Source organism: Pocillopora damicornis, chromosome 6 (genome assembly GCF_964200805.1).
Source record: "Pocillopora damicornis chromosome 6, jaPocDami1.2, whole genome shotgun sequence".
Lineage (NCBI taxonomy): Eukaryota > Metazoa > Cnidaria > Anthozoa > Scleractinia > Pocilloporidae > Pocillopora > Pocillopora damicornis.
This window is the reverse complement of record NC_142675.1, coordinates 35001-56262: the sequence shown is the minus strand read 5'-3', so window position 1 is coordinate 56262 and position 21262 is coordinate 35001. Positions and strand designations below refer to the sequence as shown.

The 21262-nt window shown below is 35.8% G+C and overlaps 4 protein-coding genes across 13 annotated transcripts; 2 read left to right on the top strand and 2 right to left on the bottom strand.

Annotated features, from left to right (window-relative positions):
• Positions 1 to 383: 383 nt before the first annotated feature.
• On the bottom strand, positions 384 to 7886 carry LOC113686322 (uncharacterized). Of its 5 annotated transcripts, XM_089209399.1 has the most exons (9): positions 6705 to 7886; positions 5914 to 6131; positions 4183 to 4917; positions 3485 to 3567; positions 3164 to 3343; positions 2781 to 2894; positions 2231 to 2299; positions 1736 to 1834; positions 384 to 1055 (listed from the first exon to the last, which is right to left on the bottom strand). In XM_089209399.1, exons 3-9 carry the CDS (start codon positions 4736 to 4738, stop codon positions 975 to 977), a joined length of 1182 nt encoding a protein of 393 aa, XP_089065525.1. In that variant the 5' UTR covers positions 4739 to 4917; positions 5914 to 6131; positions 6705 to 7886; the 3' UTR covers positions 384 to 974. The 5 variants fall into 5 exon arrangements, 1 of the variants encoding a protein (XP_089065525.1); XR_016187672.1 differs by lacking the exon at positions 6705 to 7886 and having other exon boundaries at positions 1618 to 1834; positions 5914 to 6051; XR_016187671.1 differs by lacking the exons at positions 5914 to 6131; positions 6705 to 7886 and adding an exon at positions 5749 to 5849 and having other exon boundaries at positions 1618 to 1834.
• Positions 6035 to 8397, top strand: LOC113686321 (uncharacterized). The gene has a single exon (XM_027203928.2). The coding sequence runs from the start codon at positions 6035 to 6037 to the stop codon at positions 7676 to 7678; it is 1644 nt and encodes a 547-aa protein (XP_027059729.2). The 3' UTR covers positions 7679 to 8397.
• Positions 7715 to 13739, bottom strand: LOC113686325 (kidney mitochondrial carrier protein 1). Of its 3 annotated transcripts, XM_089209402.1 has the most exons (11): positions 13473 to 13724; positions 13012 to 13376; positions 12354 to 12501; positions 11695 to 11789; positions 11527 to 11612; positions 10960 to 11067; positions 10525 to 10649; positions 10128 to 10188; positions 9938 to 10024; positions 9049 to 9129; positions 7715 to 8831 (listed from the first exon to the last, which is right to left on the bottom strand). In XM_089209402.1, exons 2-11 carry the CDS (start codon positions 13019 to 13021, stop codon positions 8778 to 8780), a joined length of 855 nt encoding a protein of 284 aa, XP_089065528.1. In that variant the 5' UTR covers positions 13022 to 13376; positions 13473 to 13724; the 3' UTR covers positions 7715 to 8777. The 3 variants fall into 3 exon arrangements, with proteins under 3 accessions (XP_089065528.1, XP_027059735.2, XP_027059737.2); XM_027203934.2 differs by lacking the exon at positions 13012 to 13376 and having other exon boundaries at positions 13582 to 13739; XM_027203936.2 differs by lacking the exon at positions 13012 to 13376.
• A 121-nt stretch (positions 13740 to 13860) lies between these two features.
• LOC113686326 (G2/mitotic-specific cyclin-B3) lies at positions 13861 to 19111 on the top strand. Of its 4 annotated transcripts, none has more exons than XM_089209394.1 (9): positions 13861 to 14091; positions 14182 to 14316; positions 14410 to 14687; positions 15144 to 15224; positions 15773 to 15836; positions 16359 to 16469; positions 16613 to 16843; positions 17268 to 17423; positions 17890 to 19111. In XM_089209394.1, exons 1-9 carry the CDS (start codon positions 13993 to 13995, stop codon positions 18226 to 18228), a joined length of 1494 nt encoding a protein of 497 aa, XP_089065520.1. In that variant the 5' UTR covers positions 13861 to 13992; the 3' UTR covers positions 18229 to 19111. The 4 variants fall into 4 exon arrangements, with proteins under 4 accessions (XP_089065520.1, XP_089065519.1, XP_089065521.1 ...); XM_089209393.1 differs by having other exon boundaries at positions 14179 to 14316; XM_089209395.1 differs by having other exon boundaries at positions 13862 to 14046.
• The last annotated feature ends 2151 nt before the right edge of the window (positions 19112 to 21262 follow it).

The following is a 21262-nucleotide window of genomic DNA, read 5'->3' as shown; positions in this document are numbered from 1 at the left end:
TTCCGCGCCCCCCCTTATTTTGGGTTGAAAAAAAAATAAAAAGTATCGCAGAAGGAAGAAAAGCCGGCAGGGCTAACGACGAAAAAACGCCTCTCCCTCCTCAGTGGCGGATTATTGATTATTTGAAATAGTCAGATAAATAATAGTCTACCAGTGGCAGATCTAGAGGAAGGGCCCAGGGGCCCTACCCTCACCCTCTCCCCCATTATTTTGAGAAAAAACAAAACAAAACAAAGCAAAAGAACCACAGAGGAAAGAAAAGCTGGCAGGGCTTTAATAACCAAATTGATATAATTCCCTCAGTTTTCAGCCCACCTCAAGATGAGAAGCAGATAGGTCCTCAGGAGAATACATGGGATCTTGATAAATAATTCACACTTTAGTAAAAGGAGCCTAAATTAGTTTTAGTCAATATTGCATCTCTGAATAAATAAACCAATGAATGTATATAAATATAGTACAATTAAAATGTATACATTTCTTGTAAGGAAGCTTTCAAAAAATGAATTAAGGGGCTAAGCTTCTATGGAAACTGTGGTGCTGTGTCAGGGGGGAGAGTATAACTGGGTAATTAAGTATTGTCAACTGAGCTGATAACTTAAATCGGCGACTGTAAAGAGTTTAAAAGCTGAAATTTCAAGCATCAGCTCCTCGTCTGTAGTATTTCAAGTTTAACTTTTCTGAACCTTCTTTTCTTTTTTTAACACTTAATCAGATAAATAATTTCAAGAACAATTTGAAATTTAGACTGCTTTATATCATTTTCAAAAGGTTGTTTAAGATAAATATTTTTAAGAAGTAATGAACAGGGAATGGTTTTCAACTCAGTTGTAAATTATGCATTATCTTGGTATCAGTTCACTTTCTCTGTACATGTCAAGCAATGGATAAATTTCTCCAATGACTGAGAACAAGCTAGGAATGTTGAAAATTTCCCCAGTTTCACGTATTAGTCATATGGTCTGACAAAACATTTAGCGCCCCCTAGTAGATGGTCTTTCTCGTGGAATCCCTCTGGTTTGACTGGAATGTTGGTTAAGAGGAAGAGCAAAGATCTACAACAAACAAAGACAAATGATTAGCACCTATTTTATACACACTTTATACACACACTTTATTTTTATTTTTCTTACAAAATAATTTAGATTATGTTGACCCGCAGATAGCAAATTTGCTATTCGAGGCGGGTCAATCCTCAGCAAACATTATTTACAATATATAAAGAAAATTAAAAACTAAATAGTTAGATATTGTTAAATTATAAAGAGAAGCATAACTGGTAAATACATCAATAGTTGTTCAATAAAGTATAGAAGCAAATAAATTAGTACTACAACAAGCATATACGTGTATACACAAGCATAGAAACATTTATGCCTAATGACCCTTACCCTGGTGCCACTTTCATGTCTCCTTCCCATTCAGCTACTCTATTTGTGTTCCTTCCTCTCTGTTTAAACTTAACCTACTCTTCTAATGGTGTCCAATCCTCACCCTCCTTTTCTAGATACTCATCTCCTCACCTTATCCCACTTCTTTGTGTGCATCCTCTCCCTTCCCTAATCCCTCCATTCATTTGCTCTGTCCACCATGCATCCATATCCACTTTCAACCTACCCCTTCAATCATTCCACCTCTCTTGTTCCAGCCTGGTTCCTCTCCACATCCCTTCCTCTTTGCTACCTTCATGTGTGACCTCAGATTACATGCAGACTTTTGGGTTTCACCAACTTACCTGGCTCCACCTCATTTCCTCTTTTAGTTGTCTTTGTTCCTTTAAATTGGATACCAGACCAAGAGCTTGTCTTTTCAGTGTTTGTTCAAGTTTTAGGATCTAATAATGATACAAAATGATACAAGCTAAATTTGAAAAAAAAGGTTTCATCTCACAGGCTATGACATTTATACAGTACCTCAGCTTTTTACAGTTAACAGTGAACATGGCTGGTTGGCAAAAAAAATAAATAAAAAAATTTGCGAATGTTTTATTTTTAATTACTCAAAGTAAAGAAAAACTGCTGAATTAATAGTAGAAAATAAATAAATAAAGAGAGAGAAAGAGACAGATAACCAAGGAGGAATAAGGCTTATGAAAAGACCATGCAAGAGAATAACTAATATGAGGTTTCTGAGTTCCACTGTGACATACAAGTTTAGTAACCTCACTGTAAATATAGAAATTATGAATATAATAAATTATTCCTCCCAACCCCCCATACAGAAATGATACCTGCTCCTTTGATTTCTGCAATTTCTTGTACAGCTCATCCCTATCAGACATGTTTACTGTCATTTTGTTCTGCAGAAAAATGAGTTACCATCAGTTAAACTTAAAATATCCCAATATGTCAACAAGAAGCAACACCTTAAAAACCCTGATCCACCTTAATCACAAAAATAGGTTGGGAGATTTTACCATTGGAGTGACTCTTCTTACTGCCTTCCATTGCCTCTTTTCATCAAAATTTTGTGATATTGCTGCAAGCAAGGTCAGGGCATGTACAGTGTTTTAAGTAAATTCACTTTTGCCTCTAAATTGGGTTTCTTTTTCACAAGGTTCCATGATCATTATTTCATCAAAAGATGTGAGAAACTTGGAGCAATTGTTAATATCAAAAATGAACAATTACTGCTCATCTGGGTGACATGCAGATACTATACTGCATTGACATTAGTGCTTGTGCAGGTGAACTACTATCACTACTAACTCTGTGAATCAAATTGACAATTTCAGGTAATGGCAAAATATTGTAACACCCACAGGTAAATAAATTTATCACCTTTAGGCGAAATAACTCAGAGGTGGCTTCATTTGCTCTCTTTGACAGTATAGAGTTCTCAGCCTTGAGAAGTTGGTTTTCTTCTTTCGTCTTATAGATATCATCAAGTAGCATCTGAAACAATCAGGTTGCTTGTCATGGTATAATAATTTTATGGATAGGCCACTTGTTTTACCTCTTCCCAGTCATGCTAATAATCGCTATATCACCATAAAACAAGTAACACTCTTAAACTGACCCTGTCAGATGAACTGATGAAAACTAAAGTTGGAAAACCTGAGCTCTGAGAACTTGAAATGATGGAAATTGATGAAGATCAGGCTGTGAAATGTGCCAAAGGAAAACCTACTCAGTGCTTAATGAAACTAAAACCTTAATTTCACCTTGTGTATCCTTAATGCATGATCCTGTTTTTTAAGAAGCAGAGCTTTTGCTCTGGACACTGGAGCAGTAAGAATGCGCTGATTTCTACAAATGGATGCTGTGTGTATTTGAGACCTGCATTGCAACAACTGATGATTTTCCATTTCCAGTTTCTCTTCTTCATCCTTTCCTGGGATGGTCTGCCAAAACAAATTCAGTACAAAAACAAGACTACTTTATCATCATATTCATTCTATTTTAAAACATAATTGCAATTTGAATGAGAAAAATACATGAAAAAGAGGAAAAACATTATTTGTGCTACAGCTGCATAATCTCACCTCAGCAGTTTGGATGTCTTCTCCACCAGGCTCCTCAACTGAATTCACCTCAGCTTCTGTCTGGCATTCAACATGACATGTTGCTAAAACAAATAAAATAGGAGCAGAAATAAAAGATTTAAATAGCAATCCAACAAAGTTAACTGATATGAACTTAGTCAGACTCAAGTCGCTATAAAAATTTCTTCCTTCCCAGGTGTAAGAAGCAATGGAGTCCTCCTTGCATTCAAAAAGCTACTGCATCATAAGTCCTCAGCTCGTGATGGATTGTTAATTCTCCCCACTTGCTGTTGCAATTTTTCTTTTTAATTTGATCTGAAAATTTAGTGCTGAATAAAGACAAACACGTCTACCAGATAACGTTGAGTATTTTCATCACCTGTTTCCTAGATAACATATAAATAATGTAGGAGAAAGTGGCATCTTTGTCACTTGTGTGAGTTGAAGGGTTAACATTTAAGAGCAAAAGTTCCATTGCTTATATGATTTCATATGATATTTAAGATTTCGGTCTTACAAAAGGACATTTTTTTAATAAAATAATTTCATTTAAAAAACAATTGTAAAATGAAACATTTTCTGAGAAGGTTTTTTGAAAAATAACCGCTATGGATAACAGCTGTTCAAATTATCAATCAAAAATGGGAGTTTTAATAACTGTGCTAAAGAATTGCATCGACAACGAGGTATCAACTTACCAAAAGGTGATTCAGATTTAGTTTGTTCATTTTCCTCATGATGTTCTGTGTTGTTATTTACAGCAATAACTAATTTCTCGTCTGTGTCGTCGGTACTGGTAACCGTTCGTACTTCAGTGATTTGTTGTTCTTCCTTTGCTGCTGCCGGGCACCTAGCATCAAAATCTCTGCGATCAACTTCAAGCTTTCTTCGTTCGTTCGCCAAGTCCATTCTTTCACGGCGTAGTTTTACATTATCTCTTTCAAGCTCGTTTGCCCAAAGTTGAAAATCCTTCCTTACTTGATCGTGAGCGTTAAATACATCTTCCACAAAAGATTCAAGGTCTAATTTGAATTTGACGAGTTCTGTAGATAAAGCTTCGTTTGGCCCCTGTGATGCAGCTAGTCTACCCTTCAGACTTCGAAGCACAGGATATTCGTCACTCAACTCAGTGTACTTTGATTGAGAACCTTCAACAGCTTCAAGAAGAAGTTTAGATTTTGCAATGGCATCTTCTAGTTTTCCTTGAAGACTTGTTGCACCTTCTAACACTGGAGTTACATCAAAGAGCGCCATGGAAAGACATGTTTTGAAATGGCGCTGTTGCGTTGACAACTGCTAACAGTTAAGGGACGAGGGGAGGGGAGAAGGCGAAATGTGACTTCACCGGGTTAGAACGGCGCAAACTCTGTTTTTATTAAAATCGTCTGCTGGTATTTTGTCGTCGCTGCCAAATCGAGAAATCGCCACACCGGCTAAGTAAATGATGAAACAATACATTCCATGTTGGGCTATCTTGAAAAGAATATTTATAGGCAGCCAGGGAGGTCACTGATGCGTAAAAACTATCACAAGTTCCAAGTAGATAGACTAAATGGTTAAGAATATATGAAAGTCATATATTTGAACTGCGGATAAAGACGTGAATGAAAGTGATCCTCGCAGTAATTTGCACTACTTAGGCAGTAGTGAAAATAAGGCCTGAAAAAAATTCAGGCCTGTACGGCCTGCATAGATAGACTAAGTAGACAAGGAAGGCCTACACATATCCATGACATACCAACTCAGCTGCTGTGATTTTTCATTGCGATGAGAACTTTGTTTCAGAAATATGTTTTTTGCCCTCAAAAACAGTTTCAAAAATTATCTTTACTTGTGTAACAAAGGCAACAAAACTGTACAGAGCACAACATATTTTCACAAGTTCGGCACGTGAAGATGGCGTGAGGCGTCATAAGACTCGATCGACCTTCATGAATCTGGCGGCTGAGCCTTGACTAATAAATTAGTAATAAATACAACACTGTTTTTAAAATTCATGAATATGTGTCAAAGTCTTCGTTCTTAAAAGTAGGATTTGTAAATTAATCAAACCATTCAGAACAAAGATACGTAGCTTTGACTAATACACTTCTCAAAATAAAACCAGATCATGATGAAAACCACAGTTGTTCATTTCCATGAAAAATTTATCCAAACCAAACATTCAAGGAGAAAGCAAGTTAAGAGAAAAAAAAAAGTGAAATACATAAATGGAAATATGTCAAGCAGGCAGAATAACAACACAAAAAGCTGAATGTGATAACCTTAAAATTGTGAAAATCGACATTACTTGAGACGGCGTGATTTTCATGAGACCACTCTACCCCGATGTCTTGAGAGATGTTTACTGGTAAAAATAGAAAAATAGACATGACACTCGCACCACATTGCACGACCAATCATATCAGAGTAATAACTGGTGGCAATACCTGATGTTCGTTTTGCATCGCTCAGAGAACTTAATAACTTTGAACATATTCTGTGGCTGGGCAGAAAGTGATAAGAAACCTCTATTCTTTTATCTCGTCACTGAGATAAACTGCATGCAAAATGAGGGTAGACTGCATAAGTACTTCGCCCACCACTTCGCAAGCTGCTCTCGTCTGCGGACATTTCCCGTCGATCTCATGCAAACCGTTTCAAGTCCCTGAAGAGAAGCGAGAAGGAAATGAGGAAAAATTCAAAGCCTTTGTTTTACCATATCACAAGCGTTTCAAAGGTTTAAACCTTGTAATGGCCATCGCAGTTGCTGCTGTAATTTACCAGCTGGAGTGCGCAGTAACATGCCTTCTGTTCTGTCTAGTTATACCGTTTTTGCTGATTGGGTTAGCGATTTTAAAATTAGCAAAATACATCGTGGAAAGTTACATCGCCTTCAAATGGAATTGCATTCCTTTTCGTGAAGATGATGCCGTCTGGCAGCAGGACCGAGAGACAAACCGTCATATCATCAACGCTCTGATGATTATTGAAGGTTTGCCAGACATCGAGAAACTCCGCAGAATTATTTACGAACGGCTTGTTTACGGAATAGATGAAAGGGGTGAACGGATTTGCCCACGGCTCACGCAACTCATACAAAAACATTTCGGATACTTCGTTTGGAAGGAAGATGAGAATTTCGAAATGGAAAACCAGGTTTTGAATTGGAAAGGAGATAACCCAAAGTCTATGGAAGATCTGGAAGTAGTTGTATCTGAACTCTGTTCGAGTCCTTTACCTCAGAGCCTGTCTCCCTGGCAATTTATTGTGGTGCCGATAGTCGAGGAAGACAGCTTTGGCCTGTTACTTCGTGTTCATCACAGTGTTGCTGATGGAGTTGCTTTGACGAGAGTGTTTGTTAAAAATCTTTACGATGTACCCCCCCAAGGACCTGAACCAAAGAAGTTCTCTACTAAACAAAGATTTTACATGTGGTGTAAAGCTATTCTAGTTGGTCCGTTGACGGTACTCATTAAATTTTTTTCCAGAGCGGACCACTCTTGTATTCACGGTCAAGACCTTTCTGGCAAGAAATTTGTGGCTTGGTCCAAGAACATTGACTTATCGCTTGTCAAACGAGTCAAGACTGTGGCTGGTACTACAGTAAATGACGTGATGGTGTCCTGTTTAGCAGGAGCTTTGAATGATTACCTTTACAGCCAACCCAACAGTGATGCTGTCAAACTCGACGATATGTGGGCCTCAGTGCCGGTAGATATTCGGGCATCGACACAATCAGTCAAGCTCAAGAATAAATTTGCCTTGGTATTCCTGCGGCTCCCGATTGTGGCCAAAAACGCACTAGACAGACTCCTTGCGACCAAACAACGCATGGATATTATCAAGGCATCTGCCGAGCCTCTAGTGACAGCTACAACGGTACAGATGTTAATGATGTTGCCTGAATGTGTGTCCAAGCCACTCATCGATTTCTTTTCCAGGAAGATGTCGTGTGTCCTAAGCAATGTACCTGGACCTCAGCACACTTTATACCTGGGAGGTCAGAAAATTACTCAGGGAATTTTCTGGGTCCCTATGAGAGCAAATATTGGTGTGGGGTTATCTATATTTAGCTACAACGGGGAAATTCGCGTCGGAGTTTATGCGGATGAATGCGTTCTTCCAAAACCCAGAGAAGTAGTACAGGAATTTGAAAAAAACTTCTGTAAATTAGTAAATGAGTTAAATATAAATGAAAATGACGAACCATGATCAATGACGAAGCAAACAAAATAATACAACTGAGGGTTAGTTCAATTATTCAGTGTTTATTTGACAGAAAAGGTAAATTGAAATTAAGTGAAAATGGATTGTATTATAATTATATCAACATTAGAGTAAAGCTCAGATCTGAGTGAAGCTCAAGGATTTTAGATAAAAGGTGAAAAGTTTAAAACTTGACAAAAAAAAAAGAAAGAAATAGTACTAAATGTATACTTTTTGTGGAAAAAAAAAATAGTCAGTCACCATCACAGTAAAAACTTACTTATTTTAAAAATTTACTGGTAATTGAGAAACCAAAAATTAATTTAATCAGATACTGAACCATTTGAAAGTATACATGGTGAAAGAGTTGGCCTAATAACACTCCTAATAACATTAACATGGAACCAACAGTATTTTCCTTTTCAAGGAAAATAAATTAACTGGTATTTTTACCATGTTTGTATGTGTGAATCCACACAGGGACACAGTTTGTAGATTACTACAATGTGACTTATATTGCAGGACATTATCCCGTAAAAGAGTGATTAGTTCAGAACAAAAGAGGTGTGGCATGTTGCTAACATCTTCTACTGCTAAATGCAGTGAAATCTGCACCAAAGATTTCTGACATAAATCAACTTCATAATTAAATACGTGAACTTTTTGAATCAAACAAAATAATTTGATTATTTTCATGAATATGACAATAAATATCATTTTTCTCATTTGCTGATTTGTGCAAATTTATTTAGTTTATGGTTTTTTCTAAAAAACTGTGCTTCTCAATAACATGCAAACTGCACTTGATGCTGTCATCAATCATATCACGATCCACTAATGAAACTAGTAGAATCATTTGGAGAGTTTAAAAAGTCCCAATCAATGTTGTAATTTGTGGATTTTAATCAATTATTTATTCTTCAATTTGTCTATCTCTTTGTTTTCTTTCTTTTTATCTTATTGGTTATTTTCACATTCCCACTACTATCTGATGATGATAAACAACTGCATGAAATTTAGTCCTCGTTTATAAGTATTGAAATTCACCACAAGGCCTCACTGGAATGTCAGCATTAACATCAAACCAGAGCAAATCATTAGCTTGCTATGATAACACTTCATTTCCATACTTCTTGTACTGTTCATATGACATGAAGAACTTGACAAGAGTTAAAGAAACATGAGCAATATTCAGTGTCAAATTCCAACTTTACTAAATTAATAAAAAAATAATAAAATTGAAACAGTCACTAGTGATACTACCCAAAACAAAATGTGAAGACAACAATTATTAGTAAGAGACAATTAAAGTATTCCACAAACATTAAATAAACCACTCTGAAAACTCCAAGGACTAGAAGATCAACAAAGGATACAATAACATTCCACGGAAATAACCTCAGAAACTGCGGTACAAATCCTCGATAGAGAGCAAAAAATCCTTCAGACCTCAAAGTCTGTCAATGAAGGATGAAAAGTAAATGAATAAAACACAACAAATGGCATAAAAATTTTCTCAACAAAGAACAAACATCATTTCCAGTAATGAGAGGGCTAAAATCTAAAGGTAGGGAAGTTTAAATGTAAAGGCCTGCAAAGCCTGCATTTAGCTCTGTTCTAGAACTACAAATCAGAAATTGGTTAAAAAAGGAAATACTGGTTAGCCCAGTTCATAGAAGGTGTCAGTATTGAATCATAATTGGAAAGTTGAAAAGAACGAGTAAAAGCCTAAGAAGCCTGTATTTAGCTCTGTTCTGGAACTACAGATCAGAAATTGGTCAAAATATAAATTCTGGTTGGCCCACAGTTAAAAGAAAGTGTTATTGTAGAATCATAGTTGGTCAGAATACTTTTCTTGATTTTAAATACACCAAGATGAAGTCCATTTTGTGAGTTTGCATGACAATTCACTCTGTTTTCTCAATGTTTAATTCAAACTTTGTTCTTACTCAGATAAATTTTGTACTCAATAAATTGGACTGATGGTTAGCTGCAACACTAGAAAGAGAGAAGATAGAGGATTCTGCTCCTCTACCAGACCAGATTGAGCATCACAAGTTGTTCATGCCTCAACAAGTTAGTATCTTAATATTGTTTTGCAACATAAAATCCTAATGAATAAGCTTTGGGATCCAACACTGGAAAGATTTTATAGCAATTAAATAACCAACAATAAACAAGGCAGTTAAAGTAGAACTGATAATAAGAATAAAGACAATAACATGGATAAAATAAATCACATGATTAAGAGTAAAAGTTACTCACAGTAAGCAAACAGTGGGCAGCACTTGTGTAGATGACAGCTGCACTTCCAGTGCTTACTTTCAGATTTCTTTGATTCATCATTCTTGTCTAGACAAATCAGTGAAACAATGTTACATACTCAAAGAGTTCAAGATAAATTCCTTAAAAATATTCAAATAGCAAATGGTTCTTTGTCCTTTGGTCAACTGACCCTCACAACATCTATTGGATTTGAGGCTATAGCACCTGCCAGTCCAGCAACTCCACTAGCACTGAAAAAAAAAATGAACATAACATTCATTTTTCCTATGATTGATAACAAAATTATGCCATAAATGTTAAACATCTTGGTGAATGAAAAACTGGGTGTTACAGTGTTTACAGTAAATTAACATCACATGAAATATGACATGCATGTGACTTTTTTGGTAAGAAAAAAGGGGCAAATTGGCATTGATTCATCTATTTGTAGCCAGAGTAAAAATTTCAAGGCACAGAAATTGAGTGAGGTAATGTCACATCATTCTCTCTATTTATCATTAATTTAATTTGATTGCACTGAGTGTTATAAGGACAAGTTATGCCACTTATACTGATTTTACAATTACCAAAAATGAGTGTAAGGGTTATCACCCATAATCTTGAGATCCAAAATTTTCTTTTTACACCAATCATACACTGGAAGTTCTACTCCTGCAATAACTGCTGCTCTTTGAGCTGTGGGGCCAACTCCCTAAAGAAAACACAGAAAAAAAAGCAGAAAAAAAAAACAGTTCACACAAGAACAATATAGTCTTACGTATAATGCTGATAGATAAAACACTTGAAACAAAATCAAGTCTAAATTGAGGTATAAAATAACATGACTGAAAAAAAGGAATCAATTCAATTTAAATAATCCAATGAGTACAGTACCAGAAGAGATAGCATGATGAGTTGCAATTAATAATAATTATAATTGTAACACAATATTGCTGACGAAGACTCTTGTTACGATGCAATTAATTCCCTGAGCAAAAATTGAATAATATTTTGCAAATTACCCGGTAGAGTCCCCTGATTCCCTCCTCTTTAAATATTGAAGCAAAAGATTGGAGCATTCCTTTTCTTCTTACATTGACAACGGATTGATACTCTGCCTGCATACGAATCTGCAACATAGCAAGGGAAGATATACATCATGAAAACGAAAAAGATCACAATGTCCTAGCAACAAATATGTTGCTTTTAATATCAGGCTTATGACCTTGTCATAAAAAAGCTTGATCTGCTCTAAAACTGGTGGCAAAGCAGAGATACGTCAGCAAAATGTTTGGATCCACAGAGTCACCTTCAAAATGCATGGATTGTCAAAATGTTTATAAGTATCTTTTCTTTCAGTATTTGGACATTTTTTTGATCCCCTCACATAGGCAACCAATATCTGTAATCAATCTTTTAAGAACTAGTTGATAACTCTCTCTTCTCACTGCTATACATTTCCTTCTAAATTAGTTGCAGGAATCTGGGGTAAGATCAAGATAACAACTTGTACCTGATAAGTTTTAGTATTCTAATTATTTATTCTAATTATTATTCACTTTCAGGAGTAAAAGGGTTCATTCATTTACCTTTAAAAGATCAGTAGGGTTACATATGGCTGATGAGACTGCTCCAGCAACAACCCCTGCAATTACATTGTAATATAAAGTCTCATCTGCAGAAGGAAAAGAAAGAAAAATCAAAGATAAAAAACATTTCAGAATGATACCAACATTCACTTCCTTATTTGTTTTTACCTTTTGGGTTTTTTACCAGCCTTCTTTTCAGAGCATGGTAGAAGCCTAACTTTAGAGATCCATAGGTTGCTTGGCGCAAAAGTGCAGGTGCTACCCTGATTACAGTGAAAGAAAAGTTGATATAACTGTCAGTTAATTAGAAGCTAGTTAACTAAATTTATTATTTTTTTAAATAGACATACATTAGTCATAGGGAAAGAGAATTTCAAATTCTAAATAGGGGTTTCTCCCACAGAAATTCTAGATAACTTCTCTTACAAACCTCTGAGACAAATCTACATTCACATCAATTTATAGGAAAACTCTATGTCAATAACTTATTATCAAATCTCAAAAGTCAAGGAACAAAATGGGTAACAAAACTGTACAGTTTTGACGTGAGACAGATTTGGAAGGAAAACAAGAGAATGTGGTGATGAAGAATATCATTACCTAATCATTTGATTTTATAAATACACAAACAGTAGCAAATGAAGTGTCAATGGCAATTTGGTTTCCCTCAAAAAGCCAGCAGTAAGCATTGCTACAAAGTTCTCGTAATTTGTTCCAAATCTAGCAGATCTATGCTAGATGTTGTTTAAAAGATACTGTGGCAGAGCTTGACTAATCTCCACTATTTGATTTATTTTTTATTGACCCTAAATTGGTTCTGGACAAACCCATTATACAATGCCTTGATCCCATCTTCTCTGGCAATTCTGACAAAAGCATGGAGCATTCCTCGATATCTGATCTCTTTCTGTTTAGCATCTATCACCTGACCTTGAAGCTGTAGCCGTGTTTTTGTTGTGTCAATAGGAAATGTTCCTGTGACAAAACATCATAGAAAAATTTTCAACATATATGTTCCCAACCATATTGCTGGCCTTTACGTCTACTACAACAATGGGAAACAGGAGCAAAAAATTGAAGCAGGTGGTTTGGTCTAACTCTTTTAAGTGTCCTTATTCGTGCATCTTGAACCCCATGTTGCACCTTTTATGGACATGAGCAAGCAAGAAAGTGTATTTATTCAGTCACTCCAAATATCCCACCAGTAATTCTCCTAACTGTCTTCCATACAATTCTCACGATGTAAGTTTAAAGAATTTGGTGATGGATCAACAAATAATCCCCTAATTGATATTTTTCTTCATTCTCATAACTTGTCTAGTTCATAATGAATTGATATTGTTAGGAGAAATTCTGTCTTGATCAATCATTGTAGTTAAAGGGTTTAAGGTATCCTCACTCTTCAAGGCAGTTCTGCATAGAACTTGACTCATTAGCTGTTTGAATGTTGATACTCACTAGTTATAACATTAGAAAATTACTTGCCATGTCTCATGCCATTGATAAAAGTAAATCTCCCCTTCAACTAATAGTTTTGTTTGTGTTTGCTTCTTTTTTATCATAAGTTCCTTTAGAGTGTCACTTCCTCAATGGCTCTGGCAGCAGCCCCACTATTCCCTACCCCCAGATTTCTCTCCAGCTCAACATTTAAAAATTGTTCACTGAAGTGGAGGTGGATAGCAGTGGATGTTTACTGAGCTGCAAAGTACGAACACTCTTTATCAGCTACATCTCCTGATCTATTGCACGTTGGCTTCCTCCTTTCCCACTCCACCCCCCCGCGCCGCGCCTCTCGTTCCCTTCCCATCTCTCTACTACACTTTCACATTTCATTCCTTGAGGGAGAGTCGCTGTAGAGGTAGAGTGAACGATAGAAATTTATTACCTGAGTTCTCAAGACAATAATTGGGATGTATTCGGAAATCAACACTAAAATGTAAAGTCACCTCGTCTTCTATATATCTTAGAGGTCTGAGTAGCCTTCGACCTTCAATCGGTGAAAACTAGAAGCTCATTCAGGCGCAAAACAGTTACCAACAACATCAATCTTCTCACCAAATTCAGCAGTCATAGAGGCTAACCCTCCATAGATAAATGGTCTGTAATCCATGAAAACTTAAATTTCTTAACGCAGGAGAGCCTGAAACGTGTCACTTAATTATCCTTGGCCTTTCCAAGTTTGAGAAGATCGTCGGCTCGTACGTTTATTACTCAGCGGTCGCACTACTTGAGAACGAGGCGTTCGTTTTCATAGAAACGTATCATGGAGATCATTCTGATTGGTTGATGTATAATTCTTTGGCCAATTAAATATCGCGTGGTTTAAACCCGCAAAATCCAAATCGTTTCTGCACAGATAAATGTTCAGACGAACTGAGTAGAAGTCTTTTAAAAATTTATTGGCATTTTGAATAACAGTTGACAAGGTTTCGTTTTGAAAGAAATTTTACATACCCCTTAGTGAAGATGGTTAAAACGCGCTCGAAACCTTCAATTTCGGTGTTTTACAAGAAACACAAGGTTAGTGAAGGAAGGTCAAAGGAACTCGAAGACGTTTTCTTCCTAGTATGTTGAATGTCTGAAATTTTAGACTTCCATGTTATCCCTTGTTGAAATAGGTCTTATGTTGTGCTTTGTGTGATTTCTTCCCAGCAGGATTGTTCTTTAGGTGAAAATGAACTTCCCGCTCATCTTAAGGAGAAAGCCGCTGAGAAGACAAAGCGACCAGCGGATGGTTCTCCGGAGAACGTTCCTTCACGAAAAAGAGCAGCTTTTGGTGATATTACAAATGTGAGAAAAGTTTCCCATGTTCTTGAACGCAGGATATTCCTTTTTGTATTTCCCTTGAAGCCACAAGTAAAATATTTTACTTTTGCTTCTTAGGCGACTTTTAACCAGCCTGAGAAAGGAGGGAAAAAGAAGCAACCGAAGAACAGCATCGTGCGAAAAGAAACGGAACAGAGACAATGTTTCACAAAGACCAGTGCAAAAGTAAAACAAAACAGAAGGAGCAAAGAAAAAGATTCGCCCATCAAAGATCGAAAACCGTTAGTCTCCGCAGTGAAATCTCAGCCTTCGTCGCCATCTGGTGATATTTTGGGCTATGGAGACTGGAGCGAAGAATCTTCCCATTACCAAGATAATTTGAAAATATCTGCAAGGTTAAAAACTTGCCTTTCGTTAGTTCTTGACAGATACTAAGCCAGCATTCTTATTATCTTTTCACGCAGTACAAATTCTGACAGTGATTACTCAATTTCTTGATCACGAAAGAAAGTATGTAAAATACTGATTTGAATCCAAAGCTATCGGTAATATATATACAAGGATATTGATTTTATATTTATTTCTCATCTATTCTAATAATTCAAATATTTATCAACCTATATCACACAATTATCAATAAAAAAATTTAGATTGGCCATTGCATTATAGAAATGTCAGAACTTCACCTAAACTTTGAAGCTAAATATTGAAATGCCAAATTGACTATAAAAGAAAAATGTAATTGAGAAGTGCATGAGATGTAAAATTTAAAAGGCTTTTCAATTAAATAGGTCATTACTGATATCTATCTTGAAAGTGTTCACTGACATAATGTAATTTCTTTATTTTAGCACCACAGGTGAAAGTCTGGATTCTACAAGAACTCAAAGTGTTAGTGATTCTGCCTCAACAAGCTTGGAAGAGCCACTAAGGTATTCTTCTCTTAGTTTTGACTCCAATCACTTGTGTCGTATATATATATATATATATATATATATATATATATATATATATATATATTATATATATATATATATATATATATATATATATATATATATATATATATTTTGGAGAGCATTTAAATTAAGAGTTGTAAAACCAACACCAATGTATTGATAACAGCCAATTAGTAGAAAAAATTACAAGGAGCCAAGAAGAACTCCAAACAAAAACAAAGTAATTACCTGAAGTGCAGGAAAATCAGAGTTTCTAGGTGACAATCCCTTTCAGTTTTAAACCTGATTGGTCAAGAAGTCACTGGTCAAGAACTTGGCCTAAGCTTAGTGGACAAATCACACAGTTAAGTCAAGGAAATCCAAAGCAGTCGCATATTATTTTGAATACTTGGTTGAATTTTGCTCTTTTACTGAAATTACAACTGACAGTGATAGAGTGCTGACATTTATTATCAATAAATTATTTCTTGGTAAGATATGATAATAATTACCATTGAACAATGTCTTTTCTTTTTAAATAGTAATTTAGGCTCTGATGATAACAAGAACAACAAGCCAGGGGTAGAGCAACCCTCCAATAAAAATGTGAGTTTTAGCATCCACAAATATGTAAAAAACTAAAAATACTTCTGTGCATTTGTCTTCAGAATTGACTAAACCCCCACTCTTTTGTTTCATCTTGCATAAGACAATGATTCCAGTGTGAAATAACTCTCATCAGACCATTTTATCCCATTTTCCTAAGGAAATGAAGAGAAGGAACATGTCAGGGCATCTTTTTTTTCCTTTTTTTTTTTTCCTGACTGACTTAACATGGTTCAAAATGGTTTCTCAGCAGTTGTCTTCCTTATGAACAGTTAAACCTTCAACTTGGAAAAGGAAAAAAACAAAATTTTTTTAACACTTAACCAAGTTAAAAAACTGTCTCAATTTCTATTATCATGGATGACAGGTTAGCTTTCAAATAATTTTCCTAGCCAATGAATGCTCTTCTTGTGTTGAAAAATCAACTGTAAGCCATGTTCATCTTGATAGAGATACATACAAATGAATTAGTCAGATTAGACTAAGCAATTTTCCATAAATGAGTTTATCATTATTCTGCAGGATGGAAAATTAGCTGATGATGCAGTGATTGACATTGATGCCAACACATCAGATCCTGTAACTGTGTCAGATTATGCAAATGAGATCTTTGTAAATATGAAGAAAAGGGAGGTAATAAGACTTGGTAGACTCACTTTTTTATGGTCCATGTTGGAGTCAGAGCAAACTAATTCTGTTAAGATAACTTAAATAGACAAATGACTGGACAGGATCATCACCAGAAATTTCTTAATCATTTATCTTCCTACTTTCAGGAATGTTTTCCACTGACAAATTACTTAGAAAATCAGCAAGACATAACTGCACAGATGAGAGCCATATTGGTTGATTGGTTGGTTGAGGTTCAAGAATGTTTTGAACTTTATCATGAGACTCTGTATCTGGGTGTGAAACTTCTTGATCATTTCCTTGAGGGGAACACAATAAAGCGGGATGAACTGCAGCTTGTTGGGGCTACAACCCTTCTTATCTCATCTAAAATTGAGGTACAGCTCTTTTTCTCCATTAGCATGTGCATCAGAAGTTGTATTAACACACATCATTTTGTGAAAGATTCCTCAAAGAAACTTTAATAATGTCCAAACAGTCTTTGCTTAATTAAAACAGTAACTTTACCTGCACTTGTTTTAACTGCCAATGACTCACTTGCAATGTACGTGAAGATCTTACTTGTAGCAAAAAGTCTAATGAAATCTTGAAACTGGTAGATTGAAATGGATAGATTTCCATATAATCCCATACTTCAACAGTTAAACAGTGTTAAATAAAATAAAAACAATTTAGATAACCATTTTGTTTACAGCTTTGGTTTGGAACAGTATGGGGTTAAACAAAATTCTTTTTGTAAAATAATAAATGTACTGAGTACAAGATACTGCAACAATCAAATCTACCTTTATTTCATTCTAGGAGCGACATCCACCATGCATGGACGACTTCATTTACATCTGTGATGATGCATATAAACAACAGCACTTTATTGCAATGGAAACTAAAATCATGTCCAGTTTGGGATTTGATATTAACATTCCCATTCCTTACAGATTCCTCAGACGATATGCAAAGGTTAGAAAAACCTATATTGTTATTGTATGATGTGCACAAAATTTAAATTGTGAATGTTATTTAGTGACTTTGCCTAAAGTCTTTACTGAGGAAATGTAGGATTCCAAGCAGCTTCACCTTTATTAAAACTGTTTTACAACAGACCTCAATGTGTTGTTGCCTCCTTGTAGAAAATTATCTCTTTATGATGTTTGTCCCCTTCCAGTATCATTAGCCCAAAAATAAAATCCAATTCACTGTGATGTCACAAATCTCAAGTTGTGGTACACTGTTTCCATAGTTCTGTTTCTTACTTCCTTGGGAAAAAGAGGCCTGTTAAAACCTGCCATAACAAAACACTCTGGTGCAAGCTCAAGTTGCAATTTATGCTGTCCATATTGTGCTAGAAAGTTGTCCAACTAGACTCTTTTTATTCATTGTCGTGCTTCATGTTTTAATTATAGCAAATTATTATTCTTGTCTTCAGGCTGCATTTGTAAGCATTGAAACACTCACATTGGCTCGTTATCTTCTGGAAAGCTCCCTTCTTGAAGGTCAATTTATTACAAAAAGAGCATCAATGATGGCTTCATCTTGCTTATACCTGGCTATGATGATGAAGAACTGTGGAGAATGGACAGCTACTTTGGTACATTACACAGGCTACAGCAAGGAACAACTACATGACTGTGTGTTACAGCTTAACGCAATGAACAGTGCACCAGCTAACAAAAACTTGATGACTGTAAGAAATAAGTATTCACATCATGTGTTTCATGAAGTTGCTACAATCCCACCTTTAGATCCATTAACCATTCAAATCTAGATTATCTGCTCTCATATGTTCAAAAATTGTATGGATCTGATTGAAATACTTTGTAAATAAGCATATATTTAAGGAGACATTATCTATATTAGTTATAGGTTTAGCAAAATAATTTCTTTCATGACTATTATGGTATTAGAAGTTGTAAGAGCAAAATATGTTTAGTTTCTTTTTATCAATCAGTATACTTTTCCCATCAGATTTTTACAGAGGATTTTGCTCCATTTACTTCTCTTCAAGTTTTTGTCACCAATTTTATAAAAGACACTTTCATTTTTAGGGAAATTTCATTCCACTTTTGTATTTGAAATGAAGCTTGTGTTCTCATAAGAAGTTCTTTGTGTAAATTTTTAAATTCCAGTTGTAAGGGGAAGCAGGGACAGTGTGAAAAGTGTATCATGAAGATAAATCTATTTTATTTTTTGTAGCAATGGAAGAATAGAGCAGTAGTTAATCACCACTCACTTCTGTTCAGAGATACTTTTTTACGTTTTAAACACATATTTATTTGTTTAGGCAGACCTCGAGCAAGCAGAAAATGTTTCACTTACCAAACTACATTAAATCAGATGTTCATTTTGTCTAGTAAGACAGACCTCCACAAATGATTGGAATGTAATGAACAACATTGTGTCGTAAATACAATGATGATACTTTATAGACAACAATCTACTACTGAACTTTTCTCGTGTCTTTTCAATAGTGGTACATTTCTGCCCTTGTAATATTCATAATACTGAGAAATGCAGATCACTTATCAGGTTTGTCCAACACACCCCTGGATATATACATCAGACTTTGACGCTGGACAAAAGAATGAGATTATATACTAGAAATTAAATTGTTTCTTTGAAATTTTTAGTAAACATAAAGGAAATCTAAATTTACATGTGTTTCAATGAATTGTTGTAGTTATGGTAGCTGAAAAGGTGGCATGATCCTAAAGACTGAATGATATATAAGGCTGAGGAGAAGTTCCATTCTTATTACCAGGGAAAATGTAACCATAACCTTTGTGCACAGAAATTAAATTGCCAGATTGACGAGCTTGCATCAGCGCTAAACCTAACCCAGGCCTTACCCCTAAGTTTATTACCGAACAAGAAGTGGGAAGGACGGATCATGTTTACTATAGGTGGACTCGGTCGACATATCGGGCGACAGTCGACCGATATATCGGTCGACTATCGGTCGACTATCGGTCGACTATCGACCGACTATCGGTCGATAGTCGACCGATAGTCGACCGATAGTCGACCGATGGTCAACCGATATATCGACCGACTGTCGGCCGATATGTAGCGATCAACTGCCGGTCAAGTATCGGTCAAGTATCGGTCAAGTATCGGTCAAGTATCGGTCAAGTATCGGTCAAGTAGCGGTCAAGTAGCGGTCAAGTAGCGGTCAAGTAGCGGTCAAGTATCGGTCAAGTATCGGTCGAGGATCGGTCAAGTATCGATCAAGTGTCGGTCAAATATCGGTCAAGTATCGGTCAAGTATCGATCAAGTATCGGCCAAGTATCGGTCAAGTATCGGCCAAGTATAGGTTCACTTACCGAGCATATCGCTCAGAAGAAAATAGGCTAAGAAAGAGTGCGAGGTTTTTTCGATATATGTTCCGATTTGGTAATGGAAAAATACATTGTAAAGTTGGTCGCTCTTGTGTAATTAATGTTGTACCTTAACGTATTTCCATTATTCCTAAAACTACCCGGCTTATGCTTTATCCCTGATGTCATCCTGCCCTTAATCCAACATACCTAAAATAATTATTATTCCTTAGCTCTTATAGCTCTAACAGGTCCTTAACGTTATATTGCTTGTACAACGTTACCGATATCAACTGTCCAGTTTATGTCGGTAATGGGATCCACCTAAATTGTATCAGCTTAAATTGCAGTGTGTAACTGCCCAGCTAAACGAAAAGTAAATGATCTTTTGAAACTGAACTAGGCGGTTAAACTCATAAGCAAAGCGATTTTATAAAGACTTCTTTTTGCAGTGCGAGGTCAGCCGTTGTTTGTTTGTTTTTTCACTATTGTTATTTTACCTAGAATAGGGCGTCTTTTTGGGGGTTTGGGCCTTAACAACGGTATCAATTTTTTTTTATCCTTAAATAGGGAACTCCGCGGCACCCACCGATCGGAAATACAGTACTAATCCGCTCATAAAAACCTAGAATTCACGAACCTGTTAGCCTAAAAATATCAATTTAGACCCCCTTTACATAAGAACCTATTTAGCCTAAATTTGAAACAGGTTCCTTTTTTAGAAAATAAACCTTAAAGATCTTCAGGCAAAGATAAAAGACATGACTCTCAAAAGTAGTGAACTTAAACATGTATGAACTATAAAAATCTCTAAATTTGGTATAAATAATGTATGAAAAACAGTAGTATGTACATGTTGGTTTTGAATTAGAATTCACATGAGTACACCCTACGAGTACATTTAGAACTGAGAACTCAGATTCTTATAAGCGGGTAAGTACTGTAGTTTGACTTACTAAAACAAAATCAAGTCTGCAATGAATATCTAGTCGTCTTTGCCTCCAGATAATCCTCTTGCCATTTGGATTAAAAATTCTCCAAACATCGCATAGCTCCAAATTTTCCATCGCATTTTGCACTACCTTTAAAGCGTTCTGATGTGTTCTGGCGATGCCATTTTTTCAGAGAAAATTGAGAGAGCAAAAAACATCCTAAGCAGCTGGTCTGCTGGGAGACTTACTCTTCTAGGTAAAATCACGATAATAAAAGCTTTGGCAGTATCCCAAATTGTACATGTTTTAACCTCTCTTCCAACGCATCAGGGCGCACCTAAGGAAATCGATACCCTGCTATATGACTTTCTCTGGGAAAGCAAAGGGGACAAACTTAAAAGGACACAAATGATCAATGATTACGATAAAGGAGGCCTTAAGATGATAGATATTCAAAGCTTTAATAAATTGCTAAACAAAAAGTGGGTAAATGGAAACTTCTCGTAGACTTCCACCTCCAGAAGTGTAGGGGGAAAGTAATGTTTTTAAAGT